General features: G+C 34.4%; 1 protein-coding gene across 4 annotated transcripts; it reads right to left on the bottom strand.

Annotated features, from left to right (window-relative positions):
* Positions 1-3,586: 3,586 nt before the first annotated feature.
* On the bottom strand, positions 3,587-11,064 carry LOC133871127 (inositol-pentakisphosphate 2-kinase-like). 4 transcript variants are annotated; one of them, XR_009900826.1, is made up of 10 exons: positions 10,720-11,064; positions 10,465-10,619; positions 10,159-10,362; positions 9,548-9,695; positions 9,013-9,053; positions 8,756-8,866; positions 7,906-8,505; positions 7,369-7,571; positions 5,048-5,254; positions 3,587-4,036 (listed from the first exon to the last, which is right to left on the bottom strand). XR_009900826.1 is itself a non-coding variant. In XM_062308502.1 (8 exons), exons 2-8 carry the CDS (start codon positions 10,570-10,572, stop codon positions 7,407-7,409), a joined length of 1,377 nt encoding a protein of 458 aa, XP_062164486.1. In that variant the 5' UTR covers positions 10,573-10,592; positions 10,720-11,064; the 3' UTR covers positions 7,181-7,406. The 4 variants fall into 4 exon arrangements, 1 of the variants encoding a protein (XP_062164486.1); XR_009900827.1 differs by having other exon boundaries at positions 5,048-5,196; positions 10,465-10,592; XR_009900825.1 differs by having other exon boundaries at positions 10,465-10,592; positions 10,720-11,063.
* Positions 11,065-12,419: the final 1,355 nt, after the last annotated feature.

Below are 12,419 nucleotides of genomic sequence, written 5' to 3'. Positions count from 1 at the left end.
TTGATAAATAAAATTTGAAAACCAAGGGGGGCCGTGACTCCCTTGCCTACGTTTAGTTCTGTCCTTGATGTCAGATGTTTGAACCAATTAATTATGATAATTATAATAATTGTTTCATTTAGCTCTGTTATTATTAGTGTCGTTATTGATGAAGGATCGATAATTTTTATTGTAAGTCATTTACAAATTGACGATTATCAAGTTAGTCATTAAACAATTAAATTTATTTATCAAACTTTGTTGCTTAATTTTTTTCACCCATGTTGTGTCATGTAGTACTCCAAACAATTTTCTTCTTTAATTAGGATATTATCGTATTGAGATGTATTTGGTATCATTCTTCTACACATTATTTATCCATATTAAAAAATAAAAATAAAAAATCTACCATTAAATCTGTAAAACCCTCGTATGGGTCTTAGAGATTCAATAGTGGATTTACACTTCTTGCACAGAAATGGACAATGGATAAGGGCGGAGCTATATTGGGACATGAGCCCCCCAAGCCACCATGCTTTCCATTAAAAAAAAAAAATTAAAAGTTAAAATTTTATCCCTAATTTTTTATTTTGCCTCCCCAAATCTCAAATGATAAGTCTGCCCCTAACAATAAGAGTAATGCTACCTACCATATGTATATGAGAATAAAATCAAGGATTAATTCTACTTGTTACTTTATTTTCTTCATTTAATGACAGGAGTATGGTAGCTGACTAGCCGTGAAGGACTTGGATTCAAGTCCCACCTAAATTTTTCTTCTGTGATTTGTTATTTTATTTATTCTGTTTCCTAGCAAAGTAGACGGGTAGCCAATGGATTTAGTTAATTTTTAATTTTTTTAATTTTTTAACAAAAAGGGGTAAAAGAGGACATAGAAGCTGAAACTCCATATTTGGGTTTTACCATATTCGGGTCAAGCCATTACTTGACTTTAACTCCACCAAAGGCGTAGGAGAAGGAAGTGGATGAGTAAGGATTAAATGTTGTTCTGCCAAAAGAAAAAGGAAAAAAAAAAAAAAAAAAAAAAAAAAAAAGAAAAAAAAAAGAAAAAAAAAAGAAGGAAAAAGTACATATGTCCCCCTCAAACTACCACTCAATTGTTAATGTACCCCCAAACTATCAATTGTGTCAATTGCCCCCCTCAAACTACCAAAAAATGTCAATGTCTACCATAATACCAACGAAAAGACAAAAATAATCCTAAATTTTTTTGAATAAGATAAAAATGTCCTTATAAATTAAAAAATAAAAACTAAAAATAAAAATAAAAACTAATATAAATTAAATAAAATTAAATAAAAAAACGAAAAAAAAATAAAAAAACGAAAAAAAAGAGTTTTTTTTAGAAAAAAAAAAAAACAAACGAAAAAGAAAAAGGAAAAACCAGTTTTTTATTAAATTAAAAAAACGAAAAAGAATGATTTTTTAAAAAAAAAAAAATAAACAAACGAAAAAATAACTGAAACTTACAAAAATAATTTGTTTTAACAAAAAAAAAAACCAGTTTTTAATTTTTTATTATTATTTTTGTATAAATTTTTGTTATTTTATATTTTTTTAGTTTTTATTTTATTTTAATAATTTTATGAAGGGTATTTTTGTCATTAGGGGGACATTGACAGTTTTTAGTAGTTTAGGAGGGGACATTGACACAATTGGTAGTTTGGGGAGGACATTGACAATGAAGTGATAGTTTGAGGGAATTAATTGTACTTTTCCCAAAATAAAAAAAATTCTGCCAAAAGAAATAGATAACCACTGTACCATAACAGCTTTCACAATAGTTTTAGGAGAAAGTTAAATAATTTTAGGAGGAAGTACACTTATTTTCCTTAAATTAATCCTTAATTTGTCATGTCTCTTCTAAATTATTAAAAATTTATAATATACTCATTTGCCCAAAAAAATAACCAAAAAAAAAAGAATCTAAATTTGTTTCAATAAGCCCAAAATACTCCTATAAATTTGGGAAAAAAAAGAAAGGAAAAACCGAAAAAATATTCTAAATCTAATTTTTTTAGATGAAATATATTTTTGTCATTTGGAAGTACATTGCAAATTTTTAATAATTTGAGAGGATATTCAAATTGGGTGATAGGTTGGAAAATGTGTACTTTTTCCATAATTTTAACTAGAAAACCTCTTAAGGTTAAAAAAAATAAAAAAATAAAAATAAAAAAAAAATAAAAAAAAAATAAAAAAAAATCATTAGAGGGCAAACGTTGTTATTCTTCAATGCCCATACAACACTGCAAATGGTTTGATAACACATTCCCCTTTAGTTTCCATCATAAATTAATTTGTGGCCATGATTTTTTTTCTTTTTACATTTGTTTGCACTGTATCTTTGGACTTGTTTGGCAAGTGACATTACAGAACAGAACAGAGTAGTAGGTTGTTAGTTTTTGAAATTAGTAAAAAGTGATGATGTGATATAAAATAAAAAGAATTTGTATAAAAAAGTGAAAAAGTTTTGTATTGTAGTGAATTTTTTTTATTTGAATAGTAATAAAAAATTATTGATGTGATATAAAAAAGTAAAAAAAGTGGGAATGTTTTGATGTTGATTAGTAGTGAAAAATATAAAAAAATAAAAAATAAAAATAAAAATACATAAACAGTACTGTAATGTATTGTTCCTTGACAAACAACCCCTTTGAGGGGCCATTAAGTCTATGACACTAAAAGTCATGGCACCTCATCAATGATCCCCTTCTTATTTTTCAAATATTTTTAATTTTTCTGTTGCAACGTGCCTTGTAAAGCGTGGCATTAGCGATGATTTTTCTGTTGCAATGTGCCTTGTAAAAAGTGGCATTAGCGATACAATATCTTCTTCTTCTTCTTCTTCTTTTTTTTTTTTTTTTTTTTTTTTGTCTACATTTTAAAGAAACCAAAAGAAAAAGCAAACTTATGGAATAAAGAAGGTGGAGGGAAGACTTTTTCAATACATGGAGGCAAAGATGTGGATAAAGGAAAAAGGATAAGAATGCAGCAGGGTGATCAATACATGCCGCCTACTCACAACATTGTATAGAACTAACAGCTTCTAGACAGGGTGAAACTTAACATTAGCACAGACGCCTTACAGTGAAATGACCTTCCACTAACCATGTTGGCAAAAAAGATGAAAACTCAGTCGTTTCATATAAAAATCTTAGGAAATATATCATGATATAATTCTTTTAAAAGTAAATTGTGAAATTCTTAAATGACATTACTATTTCTGCTTAGGGTGCGTTTAAGATTGCGAGTTCGTAGACAATAAGTACGATTTTAAACAAAATCGCAGAACATAAATCGTTTAAAAACTACGTTTTTAAAAATTGCGATTTAAAAACGCAGAAAATCTACTTTTTCAAATCACAGATAAGATGGTGCTTTTTTGAAAACGCAAAATTTTAAAAGTAAATTTACGATTTTAAAGTCTAAACTGCGATTTTGCCAAACGCTTAACTGCGTTTTTAAAAATCATTTTTTTCAAATTGCACATTTTAAAATCGTTATTTTAAATCGCACTTTTTAAAATTGCAAACCTAAACGAACCCTAATCTATATGCTTTGAAGAGTGGGAACGAACATAAAGTTCAGCTAAGAGATGATGGTTTTCATTATTTCTTGCCAAATTATCATACATCTTGTAGTATGAAATGGTGAAATACATAAAACAGGACGTACGTTGGGCTTTACTAAGTTACATAATGGAACAATAACTGTAATAATCTTCACTAACCACATACCATACATCACATCTTTGACATGTCTTTGGGGTATACATCACATCCACTTTACCATACAGGTCCTTCTTCTCATCCTTCTTCTCTTCTTTGGGAGGACCGACACTGACCACCACTGCAGATCTTCTGAATTTTCTGACCTTCTTGATGATTGTCACAGGATCAGCTTCCCCAATTACTGTCACCGTACTTTTTGAAGAGTCAAGGACAATGGAAGTAATGCCTTCTATTGATGCAATTAACTTCATCACCTTCCGCCTACATTTTGAACAGAGGAGTTCCACTGACACTACAGTTTTCTGCAAAAACACAGAAGAGTCAGATTGGTTAGTACTTACTTCTGAGCTCAGAGAAGATAAAGGTACGGCAGTGTCAGTGAAAAGATAGAAGCCTCAGAAGAAGGAGGTCAGAAAGTAATTACAAAGGCCAAAAGAACATCACATGCAGAAAAAGATAGATAGAACCTTTGACATAATTGGATGACTAAAAGAAAAGGAGGACTGAAACCACCGACGGCAGAAAAATATATATGGATTCAGAAGTTGCTATATAAATTGTTCTCTCCCAGTCTCATTTGATTACGTATTTATGTTACTGGAAAGTGCTGGGTATATATCCTTGTGTTCTTGGATATACGTGTGGTTAAATATTAAGTGTGAGAAAGTTGGTTGGTGAATGGAAGTAAATGCCAGTCAGAAGTGTCGATTGGATCACCTACACCATCCCATGTGCACTTAATGGGAAAAAATATGAAGTTGTGAACACACATACACAAGTCCTTTCAATTCTAGAACACTATATACAACCATAGCCCAACTAACCTATACTAGAAGCATAAAAATCACTAACAATTTTACATGGTAAGACTGTTTGTGTTTTAATTTCACACCCCTCGATAAAAATGGATTCAAATAATATATGTAAAAGGCTATCTTTGGGATGCTGAAGGAAAGAAATCTACTAATAACACAAAAAGTTGATGTATAGGGTTGCTGCATGCATGATATGTTATCCAAACGAGCAATTGGTGCTTTCCCGAACGACATATGATCTTATGTAGACAATATTATGTTGCTTTAGCCTAGGATGTTTCAAAAAATAATAATAATGCTGAAATGACACATAGTTTCAATCAATGGGGCATAAGGCATTTAATGGCCTTTAGTTTCTCAATTCAGCAGAATGGTCATAGCCTGGCCCACTTATAAGACCTACTTAAGACGTTTTTTGGTCGTATTCAGAGATTAACTCTAGGTTTTAAATATATCCTGTTGTGTGTGTGTGTGTGTGTGAGAGAGAGAGAGAGAGACCTTTTCACAGCTCAGAAAATCGTTATTGAGAACATGGATCAGCCACGTGCAGGCAACAAATTGGATCGCACAATCATTCCTCTAAAACTGATTAAAATACCATAATGCTCGACCACAGCGTACAGAGTCTTCCATATTGACTGCAGCTCCTGTCATGAGAAAAGGCTCTACTCTCAGGCTAACTGGTTCTTCAGTATAATGTGTCCTCTGTGAAAGGGGGCAGTTGAAAATGCAGTTAGAAACACGAGCTTTAAAAATCATACGAGACCTAGGATATTCTCTTGGTCTTGCCGCTCCCATTATTTAACTCAAGCTGAACTGTTTATAAACATTGAAAATCCTTAAAGCTTAGTTCCTTTAAGAAACAATACCTCATCATGCCTATAAAATTATTAGTAAGCTCAAGCGAGATTACATTCTTATGGGCAAGTGAGATTACATTCAAAAGATTTTTTTTTTTTTTTTTGAAAAAAAAAAAAAAAGAAACAATATACAGTCGCAAGAACCTTCTAAAATTGAACCAACTTTAACAAATTTGAGACAAGTGACTAAACAAACTGTTACATGCTCAACACGTACTATTATTAGAGTAGAGATCTTCCACAGAAATCAAAGAAGTAGCCTTAATATAAACAAATGTAATGAGATCATTTGATAGATATCAAAAATCACAAATATCAGCAGAGTTCCACCATACACTTGCATAGTTGCATCAAAATACTTCAAACTCAAGGGCATCTAAAACTTATAACCTAAAGCATCAGCCTTCAACAATTACGGCAACCTGCCGCTACGCTGCCACCATAAGTGGCCAAAAGATCCAATAGAACTTGCATGTATGCCATCTCAGGAACATTCAGTGCCGAAACTAGGCTGAAAAAAGAGGTTGAGCACTTATACCAAGGGGATAGATTTCCAAATATATTACCCTTGCATGGGCTATGGCAGATGAGACCACAGACCATGATTACCTTCCACAAAAGGTTCAATTAAAACCAAGAAGACAAGAAAGCCTGTGTGGTGCTTAGAAAAATACTAGCAGTTCTAGGATCTGAGAACTTTTATATCAATATTAAGATACCGAATAAGCAGTTGCTCCCCCAAACCCATCTTAAACCTCTCCATTTAGAAGGAAATCAATTTTGGTGTTTGCAGAGTTGTTCTCGTGTTAAATTATTTCACTTCAAAAGGGACGTCCACCTAAATCAGTAAGTCAATCCTTCTATATTTCAGAACACCATGGTTAATTTGAAATCCAACTGTATGCATTTATAGGACATGTGGGCATGGATGAAATGGCATTGAAGTAGTTGATATATCGCTTTCTCCATCAAGTAGAAAAACCAGTGCTCTGTCACTTTCTCCTCTTCTCTCATTGAACTCTCATCAAATATGACAAGAACTAAATTTTAAAAGACCAATGAGTAGGTCCCCATGTTAAACCATATAGCACATGTATTTAAATATTACAAAATGTAGGCATGCATGTAGATGAAATATGCATTATCAATCTTTTGACTGCATTTGCCTCCTGATTAATAATCAGTGGCAAACTTTGCTCACAGATCCACAGCATACATGAACTGCAGAACTCAATGCCTTTGATTGTAGGGCATGGTTCTACTTAATTGGTATGATAAGCTCCTTTAATGGCTATACAAAACTGTTTTTTTTTTTTATTGATAAGTTACACACACAATGGGATTTGAACCCCCAACCTCACCCTCCACCTTGCTACAAAGGGAGGAAGTACCATTTGAGCTAAAGCTCATTGGCATACAAAACTAATGTAAACGAGTATATCAGAAATTATACAGGTAAAGCATTTCTTTACAAATGACAAAGAACCTCTAGTCTTTCAATAAAACTTTATTTACTTATAAAAAAAAAAAAAAAGAACCTCTAGTCTATTTTGGTAGGAATAACACAGTCAAGATAGCAACTCCATCTATGAGTCTCAAATCTAGAGTAGGGACTGCTGATGCATCCAGTGAAATCCTAATCCAATTGGCAATACGTCATAAATAAATAAATAAAATTGGAGAAAGGGGATTCACATTCTTAACCAAATAAACTCATTCCTGCACCAAAGCCCAGGATGCAAAAGGGAAGGGGGAAGAGAAAGGACAGAAATTGCCACTGGTAATTAGCTTAAATTACCAAGAAAACAATACAAACATAAAATATTTTATTAAGGCAAATGTAATTGCCTCAACAACAGGATTAAACCTTAGCAAAAAGACGAGTAGTTCTCACTTGCACCCATACAAACATTAGAACAGTTCTACAAAAGAATTCATTATCATAGTACTTGCACTTACCAATACAATTTTCAAAAAGAGAATAATCATCCATGGCATTATATTGAATCTTTGTTAGTAGTATAAGCCACGATGCTTGTGGCTTCATCTGCTTCTTGGTCTGTTTCCGGCATCTGAGTGTAGCAATTCACTATCTCCTTGTCTAACTCATAATATTTTTCCATCTTCTTCAAAGGTTTCAAATCCAGGTCAACGAAGGATGCCTAAGAAATTGCAACTCAAGTAAGATACCAATGTCATAAGAAATGATATCTTGCAGTACAGAAATATTCAGCTTTCAGCTTGAAAATGTACTCATTGAATAAACTAGCAACAAATTAACTTTCTTTATGATTTTTAAGAAATGATGCCATTCCAAACTTTTCACATTATTGCCAATTTTCTAAGCGATTCCTCTTTTCATGGGAAAATAAATAAGTGCTTTCAAAATGTCGTGATAATAAGGCATACTACTTTCGGTATATACCAAATCCCCATATGCAGTGAATTAATATTAATCATGCATACTAAAATTCAGATGAAAGATGTTAACAGTACCTTGTATTCAAAATTTTGGTCGGTTGACTCTAGGTATACTTTATTATATGGAGATCCCGAACCCTCATCTTCCCTTGGTCTAAAACTAATCATCAGACTACAGTCCTTTGCAGTTGCAGCTATCAGAAAGTCCTTCACAATCTTCAGGCTTTCATCCAAAGAAATGGAATGCAAAGAGGTATATATGTGCGACACTTCGTCTCCACCCAGTTCTCTACATACTGGACAAGACTTGGAAATAATGTCATAATATGCATGAACTGCTCCTTCTATGTCAAAACTATCAAGTTTTTGGACATCAAGAAGCCGATCCAGTACTCTAGACTTATAAACTGTCTCCGAAACAAGCTGTAGGAAATTCCTTGTGCGCATGCCATTATCTGCCCTAATAACAGGCTTGAGTGCATCTTCAAATGCTTCACTAATCACAAAATTAGTGCTGTCCGCAGCACAACCCAAACCCCCAAATATGAGTGAACCATTCAAGAATACCCGGAAATTATTCTGAGGGGTGGTAAAGAGATCATTGATAGCTTTGTGTATTCTGTCCTTGGACTTGGAGAACAGATCGAGGGGGTTGTATTTACTCAATTTTGATATCTGTAACACAGATTGGAATGAGTCAAAGTCAGAAACAAACGTCAAAAATTTACAGGACGACTTACAAGAAAAGAATGGTGCACAAAACTCACAGAGTTCGACCAGACAGTATTCCCATGTAAAGTGGCATCTAATCCATTGGATCAAATCAAACATGAACACAGATGTACTGAGAAAATTCTTACAAACTACCTTGGCCTGAAGAGCAACATTATGAAGAGAGGAGAAAAAGTTAAGAGAAAGAAAGTACCTCTCCTTGATGCAACTTCAGGGCTTGGTGCATTCTGAATCTAGTTATGCTCCGTTTAATGGCATTTCCTTCAGATATGAATCTTGAAAACGGAATAAATCCACATTTTGGCTACTTTTTGGGAAAATGGAAGGTTAACCAAAAATTTCAACAAAGCTACTTAGAATTTAATTTGGAAGTATCACTCAAAGACATAAATAAATAACTAAACCACAGAGATAGGAAATAGAACAAAGGACATAGTAAGGGAGCGGCACCTTTATCTCAACAGATATGCAGGGTTCACCTTTGAGACCACCTGACATTGTAAATCGCAGAATTAACTACCATCTTTTTCTTTAATATTATATTAAAACACATCCACATCGCAGATCATCAAGGAGATTTACATGCTTGATTTGAAGATCAAACCAACTGTTCATAATTTACGGCAAGTTTCTATCTTGCAAGGTTCAATATCAATTTTCTTTTGATAAGTAATATAAGTGTGAATGGTAATAATTTTCACGTGCACAGCTGTACAGTTTTTCCAGAGAATATCCATCCCTTCTTCCACAGTTGTCCTTTGCAACACACAAATACCTGCCACTCATTAACCTAATGGGGGGTGCGTATCTTTTATCATATTACATATAATTGAAAATAAATCAGGATTGGGAAACTTTAAGTAAAAGCAACTAAAACAACGATTCAAAAACAAAAAGCTGGTAAATGTTTAAGTGTGAGATAGAGAAATTGAAATCAACAGTAGAATAACCATTCAAACGCTTCATAAGAAATACAAATCATTACCATGAGGAAAGAGCGCATGATCAGTTATGAGAAGCGTGGAATGACACTGCATATCAACGTTCGCAGCATCAACTCGCCAAGCAGGACGCTGACAAATAACATTCTTCTCAACCGACTCAAGGAATTCCCTGGACACATGGACACGCATCTGCCCACATCCGATTGAAATCCAAGATTAGAGATCTTCCAACTCCACCGTTATTCCCAAAATGAAATCAGACCGAAAGCAGAATGCCAAAACTATTTCCCCCCAGCAAAACCACGCATTTAACAAATTGGTGGAACCAAAATTAGGGTTTCGACAATGCTAACATTGAACCACGTGCTAATTTCTAGGTAGAGATAGTTAACCAAATTAATAAGTTCGCTATAGTGATAATTCAATCATTATCCAAATTAAGCATATTATAATAGAAATGGTGAGTTTCAGTTACTGGGTTGCTAATCACCAGTTCACTCAAAATTTTAACCACATTGCATGAATATTTAAATTATAGAGTCAGGATTTGAACTCAGAACCAACCTATGCTCCGATATCATGTTAAATCGCAATGATCCCAAAAACTTAACATGGATTTCAGTGAATCCGAGAGAGAGACTGAAGAGCCTACCCCAGCATCAACATGTTTGGGACCCAAGAGCGGGCTCATGACGCGCTGCACATAGAGTTGGGCAGCAATCTCTTTGTTAGGGGACGAAACGATATCGTCTATGTCTCTCCATAGAACCCGTTCGTGCGTGCTCAATGCCGTCGGATTCCTCACGCGCGCCGTCCCGTTCCCCAGCGCTTTCTGTATCCGCATTACTTTCCCTACCTATACACACACACACACACACACACAAATTATTCAAATAAATAGAAAATGTTTCGTAGTATGGAAAAGAAATTGAAAAATTGGAAGAAAGAAAGAGCATACAAAGGAGGGAGAGGATCCGGTGTAAGCGAGAACGAGATTAGCAGCTCCTTCGCCTCTGTAGACCCAATCAGCAGCGTCCTTATGCTCTAAAACCGCCTCCATCTCCATCCAACGGACTCCTGTGCTCCCTGAGAGATTCAACTCGGTTTCAGAAACTAAAAGGCATTAGTCAGAAAATCAAGAACCGAGAAATAAAGACAATTAACACCTAATCGAGCTTGATTTGCCGTCTCAAAATGCAAACCCTCCATTTACCTGAGTAGTGTTGGAAGCAATCGAACAGTTGTCTGCCGTCTTTTAAAACCCTAGCTCAGCAAGTAGGGGGCCACAGAGATGCTCTGAAACTGAAAGAAAGCAGCCACGAGAGTGAGAGTGAGAGTGCGTGGGGGAATTAGGGAATATCTCTTTCCGCATGGACTGAGGCTCTCAGAGAAAGAGTAAAGCGAGCGTTTCTTTTTCTTTTCTTTGGACCGGTGATTCAGCGGGGATATACGTGGTGGGAAAAGAGCAAGGAAAACAGACTTCGATGCTTGTACGTTTGGGGACGTAAGAGTCTTTTGGGTAAAAGTTCAATAGACGGGAGAACGGTGCAAGCGGATACCCTGTGGTAGCGTCAGGATTATAGAGAGAGGATGAGAGCCCACTCGCTATATACTTTGTAAAGCGATGCTCGGTTTGAGGCCCAGAATAAACCCAATTATCTTTTGGACTTTATTTTGTTTCAAGCATATACCCAAGACGCAATTTGCTGATTGTAACCTTGAAAAGTGTGATGGACTAGAGAAAAGTACACGGACATTTTCAATATGCTCCCAAATTATCAATTAAAGTAATCTTATTTTTAAACTATCAAAAATTTACAATGTACCCCATTTGTTTTAAAATATATATATATTCTTAATAAAAAAATTCAAAAAAAATTATTTTAAAATAAAAAATAAAAACCTGTGGGTCTTCACACAAGACCCAGTGGGTTTGCCTTTTTCTTTTTTCTTTTTTCTTTTCTTTTTTTTTTTTCTTTTTTTATGAAAATTTTTGTCTTTTTGTAGCATAAAAGGGGTACATTGAAATTTTTTTGATAGTTTGGAGTACATTGCCAATTGCATGGTAGTTCAATGAAAATTTGTGTACTTTTTCATTTATTCTTCTAAGCTTCTTCTTTCAATTTATTTAGGTGAAAGCTCGACCTTGATACTAATGGCTAGTCTAGGTAAGGGAGCACAATTTTAAACCCCGGCGAAATTTTAAATAAAACCTTTTCAAAATAAAAACGTCGGGAATTTTAAAAAACTCATTCACTTAAATATTATTTGTTATATTATCTGAAGTATGAAATAATGAATATATTACCTGTGAATCACATAGATGAATAAAGCTGATGAATAAAGTTGATGAGTATATGAATATGTTGCCTATGAATCACATAGATGAATGAAGCTGATAAGTATGTGTTACATGTGCACTATATAAATGAAGATGATGATGAGATTATGATTTTCAATGTATATATATTATATGTGCACTATATGAGCAAGATGATGAAACTATGCTGAACGTATGTTTTATGTTCATCACACAAAGTTTTGTCCCACGGTATCATAATGCTGTGATCCGGATCTTATGCTGCTGATGATGGGTAGCGGGGCAACCACACCAAAAGTGTGGGGCTATCGGCCGGGGGGTTCCTCACCTAGGGAGCTTCCTAACCCGGCAGCTCTCTCCTGTGACAACAGGATGAGCCTATGGGTCCTTCGGGATCGATCCCATGGACGAGCCCAACGTGCACTGCTCATGGTAAAAATGCGGAAGTGGGCCAGTGGTAGACAAAACTTACACATTATTAATGATGATTTCAAAAGCACATTTCTTATTAAGGCTAATATTTTTATGTGTGGACTTTGAGAATTCTAAAATACCAAATTGTGATTTTTATACTCCCATGTGTTTTGTTGTGT

This window comes from Alnus glutinosa, chromosome 6 (genome assembly GCF_958979055.1).
Source record: "Alnus glutinosa chromosome 6, dhAlnGlut1.1, whole genome shotgun sequence".
Lineage (NCBI taxonomy): Eukaryota > Viridiplantae > Streptophyta > Magnoliopsida > Fagales > Betulaceae > Alnus > Alnus glutinosa.
Note: the sequence above shows the minus strand (reverse complement) of the source record. Positions and strands in the feature narration are given on the sequence as shown.

Coding starts and splice junctions, on each gene's coding strand:
- LOC133871127 (XM_062308502.1), bottom strand. CDS start 10,572: ATGGAGATGGAGGCGGTTTTAGAGCATAAGGACGCTGCTGATTGGGTC. Junction 10,363..10,464: donor CCGGATCCTCTCCCTCCTTT/GTATGCTCTTTC, acceptor GTGTGTGTATAG/GTAGGGAAAGTAATGCGGAT. Junction 9,054..9,547: donor TCATGCGCTCTTTCCTCATG/GTAATGATTTGT, acceptor TTACAATGTCAG/GTGGTCTCAAAGGTGAACCC.